At 35.0% G+C, this 6,225-nt stretch overlaps 1 protein-coding gene across 1 annotated transcript in view; it reads right to left on the bottom strand.

Moving 5' to 3' along the window:
* CCDC102B (coiled-coil domain containing 102B) overlaps nucleotides 1–5,928 on the bottom strand; it is a 165,921-nt gene extending 159,993 nt beyond the window's left edge. Inside the window, exons 1-2 of the mRNA XM_027118730.1 lie at nucleotides 5,323–5,928; nucleotides 3,542–3,762 (exon numbers count right to left, since the gene is read on the bottom strand). Coding sequence (XP_026974531.1) covers nucleotides 3,542–3,762; nucleotides 5,323–5,928 — 827 coding nt within the window. The remainder of the gene's footprint in view (nucleotides 1–3,541; nucleotides 3,763–5,322) is intronic.
* Nucleotides 5,929–6,225: the final 297 nt, after the last annotated feature.

Genomic DNA, 6,225 nt, shown 5'->3' with positions numbered 1-6,225 from the left:
AAAAAAAAAAAAAAAAAAAAAAAAAAAAAATACACAAAAATTAACTTGAAATGGATTAAAGACCTTAATTTAAGACCTGAAATGTAAAACACCTGGAAGAAAACATAAGGGGAAAGCTCCTGAATATTAGTAATGGCAGAGATTATTTTGATTCTACATCAAAAGCACAGGTACCAAAAACGCAAAAATAAATAAGTGGGACTATAGCAAACTAGAAAGCTTCTGCACAGCAAAAGAAACAATTGACAAGATGAAAAGATAACCTATGGAATGGAGGAATTATTTGCACACCACACTGGGGTCAATATCCAAAATATATAAAAGGAACTCATACAACTCAGTAGCAAAAAAAAAAAGAAAGATGAATGTACAGTATGATGACTATAGTGAACAACATGGTACTGTATACTTGACATTTGCTAAGAGAGTAGATCATAAGTGTTCTAACCACACGCAAAAATAATAACTATGTGAAGTGATGGGTGTGTTAATTAGCTTGATTATGGTAATCATTTCCAAGTATGTATATGCATCAAAACATCATGTTGTCTACCTTAAATATATACAAATTTTATTTGTCAGTTATAAGCTTACTGTATATCCCATTAGTAACAGTGAATAAATAAGTAAAGTAGATCTGACTTTCTATTCTTTAACAATATTACATTAAATAATATTAACTAGACTTGCATGCAATTTTTTCATTGTCTTGAGGAATATTCACAACCAGATATATAGATTTCTTTCTCATGCTAATCATTGGAGCATTTTCAGTTGGCTGTACTATCTCACCAAGATAACATTTAATGAAGCAAAGAAAAATAATTGAAGCATACTGCTCTTCTTATATAGAAAACAAATTAAGGAAATAAAATTGAAAGGGCGATTAAAGCTCACATTGACAGAAAGCTAACATTTTGTAAGGGATGCAGGTGCCATCTGCAGTTTAACTTTAGAACTAATTCTAAAGGCTAAAACAGCACATCAAAATATTTTACCTCACCATCTCTCTTACTTAAGACGTAATATTGCCAAAGTTCCTCTTCCTAAAGGAACACCTAGCTTAGGTACACCTAGCTCTGTACGAGGATCAGTCTTCCTGCCCTCATCTCAAATTTCCTACCTGGGAAGGTCGGTTTTTTTAAGAGATCAGAAATATACAAATTCTCAGTACATGAGCAGCTTCCAGATACTGGGTAATTATTCATCAAACTGAACAGTATGAATAATACAAATAATAGATAAACTTTAGTGTTTTAGATGAGGGGGTTCTAGTCAGTCAATGGTGGAAATGATTCCCTGAGTTCTCTAGGTTGATTCCTGTGCTCTAGTCAAGAGAAGTTTCCCACTAGATGGGAACATAGAAAAAATTACATTCACATCTTCTCAACTCCAGCCACCCACTCACTGAGATTCCAGGAGGAAGGATTTAAAAGATTAGACAGATTTATAGTAAAAGTATATACTGTATCCTTGGGAAACATTCTCTTGTGATAGAAAAAAAGGCTTTGCCATGGCCTCATATGGATTGCAGGCTAATGTTAATTCATGGACATATCACACCCGTGGGACTGCTTCTTAAAGAGGAGAGTGAGGAAGCAAAATGGAATCAAAGGCCCCGTTTCCCCCTTATTCTCCAGCCTGCCTTTTGTTTATATGCTGAATTTGCTGAGAACTGGGGGACTTACTTAATACTGTGGGGATTGTTCATTTATTCCAAGGACGTCAGATATATGTGTACGTGTGTACAAGTGAGAGTGTAAAGACACACATGTGTATCATTAAAACTGATACTTTGGGGAGTTTACATGCAGGAAACAGCATTTTCACATTGCTCCTATTATGTTATGTAGGTGAAGTAGCATTGTGAGTGGGTTGGAGAGAAGTCTATAACCGCTAAAAAGTTAAATCCTTCAAGAAATGAAGCCCAGAGGTTAGAACTTGACTGAGACCTGTCGTTCCAGAGAAGATTAATTGTTAATATGGGTGCAGGCGTTCAATTTTATTCTCTTTTCTACTAAGGTTGATTGCCTCTGTTAGGAATTTACAATTGATGGTAGAATAATAAATATTTATTCTCTACACAGATACTTGTATTATCACAATCTGTGCATGTGGTGAGGTATAGGCAAAGAATCTGAAAAAGGGAATTAGTGGTAGGAATAAATTTCAGAGGACTTGTGGCTGACAGAAAAGGATGGGCAGATAAAGAGCTTGTAGTACTGGTGAAAGGTTTGCGTGCATACTTATCACTGTTTCAATCCATGTAAACCAGGGAAATTAAAACCATTATATAATATATAATTACATTCATACTTAGTGATAATATACATCACTCCCAGTTTTTTTTTTTTTATTCTGCCCATTCAGAGTCTTATAACTAAAGAGATGGAAAAATAATTATTTTCAGATTTGGGGAACACATTTTAAAGTACATCAAATATTCCACTTATTAGTTTCTAGGGTGATCATGAGGGAACAACAACAAAAAAACCCATATTGAGTAATTCATATTAGTGGCCACTTTCCCAGACATTGTGTTTGATCCTCATAAGAATCCAGTGAAGAGGGAAGAAGTGATGCTATGTGACTTTTAAAGCCAGGTCATTAAAATACCATTTATTTCTCTCTGTGCTTGACAGATGTTCACTTTCAACCAAGCCATTATGCCGTGTGTTAGCCAAGTGGCCACACAGATAGGCTATATACAGATGTTCCAACTGAGATCCCAGATGAGAAAAAAGATCAGCTGGCAGATATAGGAGTAAGTGAGATTTCAAATAATTCTACACTGCTCCCCGCACCTAAAGTCACCCTCGGCCCTGGAGCCATCCCAGCTGAGGTCACATGTAGCAACAGATGAGCTGTCCATAGAAATCCATGCTCAAGATTCATGAACAGAATACGTGGTGATTGTTGTCTCAATAATAATCATCATTTGTGAACTTGTTATAAAACAATAGATCATTGGAACACAGGTATCACTGTCCATATTTTTACAAAGTTGACAATAGCACACCCTTTACTAACCCAATATCGTATAGCTAGAGTATGTCAGAAGCAAGATGAATGTCCAGGTGATTTAATCAAGTCTAGTTCTCCTTCCTCTCTACTATAAATGGTCAATGAATAAAGCATCTTTTTCTGTAATCAGTACCTCACAAAATCGTGAGTTTTCCCTTATGAATATTAACATATCTATTCATTTTTATTGACTCACTGAAATCTATGAATGCTGTAAAAGTTAGATAATACACAGGTTATTTTAATCATAAACATTAATAATTCAAATATAATGAGGGTGATCTACCAGAGAAGATGAGAACAAGATTATGATAAAAAATGATAAAATGAACCTGTTATAACTTATTTTTCAAAATTCAAAAAATGAATATAAAATTCAAACTCATTTTTCAAATATTAGTACTTAATGACTAGTCATAGGTAAAATACATTAGCAGATGGCTAGTTTAAGAGACTTAACAATTTTAAGAAGTTTGAAAAACAGACTTGGTTAAGGAAGACAATAATTAGTACTTACTCTCTTTCTTTCCATAAGATTTTTTGGAACTCATCCAAATTCACCTGCAAAGCTGAAATTTCAGGAACTCCATTCTCCAGAGGCAGATTTATTGCCTGCAGTCTTAATCCAGGTCTCACTGTACGGTTTTCAGAACCACCATTCTTGAATAAATCAGGACAATCTAGATTGAGTTTCACCTCTTCATTTAATTTTAATGGGTCAATAATCAAACCTTCTTCCTGAAAGAAAAAAAAATACAAAACAATTATTATTGTTGAATTTTAAAATCCAATGTAGAAAAATCATGAAGAAAACATTTTTGAAAGGAAATAAAATGTTACGATTCAGCATCAAATTCATATTTTCATTTATTTATCATTCTCTAATAGTGCTATATGGACAAACTTTAACTTATATATTTTTAGGCTTTTTTTTCCTTTCAATGTTCTACCATATTCTAATAAAATAAATTTCCCTGCGGTCTCTTAAAATTTTCCATTTACAGTGGAATATGTTATATCTAACATACACTCCATACATCATGAAAAGCTTAACATTTTAGACGGAATTATAGAAAAGCAAGATATTAATTGATTTTATGTTTTTAGAGATGGAATTAAATAGAAAGGGGTAATAATATAAAGGGTAAATAATACAAACTATTTAAAGAGATAACATGAATTCCTAAAGTTTCCCAAAGTATGTTCCATGAGTTGTTAATAATATTTGTCAGATTTAAAAATATATATGGGGGTGGTTCATCAACAGATAAGTGTATGCACGGCTAGATTAAAGTTTACAAACTTTTGTTATGTGCAGAATGCTCAGAAATTTCAAGATTCCAAATATACCAAGAAATTCCAAAAGTGGGTAGTGTGAAGTATTCCCTAAAGGTATTTCCCTATGGTACCCATTTTACAGGAATTAATTGTGAGGCCAGAGTCCCAAACCGTGGGAAATGTTTTAAACTACTGCATGGATAATTTAAGAGTCGCTTATTAGAGTAAATGGAGAGAAATCTCTCTAAATATCTTCTTTTAACATAAAAAAATGCTGGGGTTTTTCTTTGGCTAAAAATACTAGTAATATCAGTAATATGGACTGAATCGTGTCTTCCCTAAAACCCATATGTTGAAGTCTGCACCCCCCAACCCCCAGTACCTCAGAATGTGACTATATTTGGAGACAGGGTCTTTAAAAAGGCAATTAAGTTAAAATGAGGGTCATCAGGGTGGGCCTAGTGATGGTATCCTTATAAGAAGAGGAGATGCAAACTCATATATATATAGGATGGATAAACAACAAGGTCCTACTGTACAGCACAGGGAACTATATTCAATATCCTGTAATAGAAAATAATATGAAAAACAATATATTTATATGTATAACTGAATCACTTTGCAATACAGTAGAAATTAACACAACATTGTAAATCAACTATACCTCAATAAAATAAATTTAAAAAAAAAAAAGAAGAAGAGGAAATTTGGACACAGACACACACAGAGAAAGGGTGATGTGAAGACACAGGGAGAAGACCGCCATCTATAAGCCAAGGAGGAAGGCTTCAGCAGAAACCAGCCCTGCTGACACCTAGATCTCAGACTTGTAGCCTCCAGAATGGTGAGAAAATAAATTTCTGTCGCCAAAGCCACTCAGTCTGGAGTACTTAGTTCTGGCAGCCTAAACAAACAAATACAGTCACCACTGGTTTTGCTATTTTCTCTTCCCTCCCCATTACTATATACAGCATTCAAATATGCACATAACCTCTAGATTCTTCTGGATTTTTTTCTGACCTTACTATTTATGTTCTCCTTGGTAGGATATTCTCTCTTTCCCAAGCACTCTCTGATGGACTCACACGTTTTGGAACCAATTTGAAAGGGGTCTCTCTGTGCATAGGACACTTCTATGAAACTAGGAAGCTTCCGGTCCTGGGTGACTCTAGCTTCCAAGGCCTCTTTTTGATGTGACAAACTTTGCTTTTTTTTCAAGGCACTCAATTCCTTCATGGTCATCTCTAATTTTATTCTGAGTTGTCTTCCTTCCTCCCTGGCACTGTTCCTTTCAGCTCGAACTTTACTCCACTTTTCTCTCCAGTTGGCTGTGCAGTCTGACCACCATCGCATGGTCTTCTCCATCTGAGCAGCTCTGGCCTTGACCTCCTCCAGTTCCCGCAGGCGAAGTTCTTCACAAATGCCCCAGTCGTTGATGTTGCAGGAATGAGCATGGGAGTTGTGAGCGGCATGAGATTGCAGCGCATGAAGGGGCAAACAGGAGCTACAGGGGTCCTTGCGGGATGAGGCAGGTGTCCCCAGGTCACACGGTGGTTTAACTGATGACTGCTGCATCTGGAAGATTTGTGTTTCTTCAATTAACCGATGAATGGAATCTAAATTCATATTTATCTTTTCAGGCCTAAAAAAAGACAGAGAACATAATTGCATTTGAATTTCCTCTGCAATTATAAGAGCAAGACCGACATTTAAAACAGAAAGTGATAAAAACAATGCATCTTCTCAACATTGTATATTTTTCTTCCCACTGTAAAAATAGAGAGGATTTTATGCATTTGTAATTATCCTCAAAGAAACAGAAATCATTCACATTTAATTTTGCCAAACGAATACAAATAAATATATAAAGATGCAACTGGGGATAGCATAGGACGTGATTTTAACAAATCCAATTCTTTTCAC

Source organism: Aethalodelphis obliquidens, unplaced genomic scaffold, assembly GCF_003676395.1.
Source record: "Aethalodelphis obliquidens isolate GAN/ISIS:26980383/991018 unplaced genomic scaffold, ASM367639v1 scaffold19, whole genome shotgun sequence".
Taxonomy (NCBI): domain Eukaryota; kingdom Metazoa; phylum Chordata; class Mammalia; order Artiodactyla; family Delphinidae; genus Aethalodelphis; species Aethalodelphis obliquidens.
Note: the sequence above shows the minus strand (reverse complement) of the source record. Positions and strands in the feature narration are given on the sequence as shown.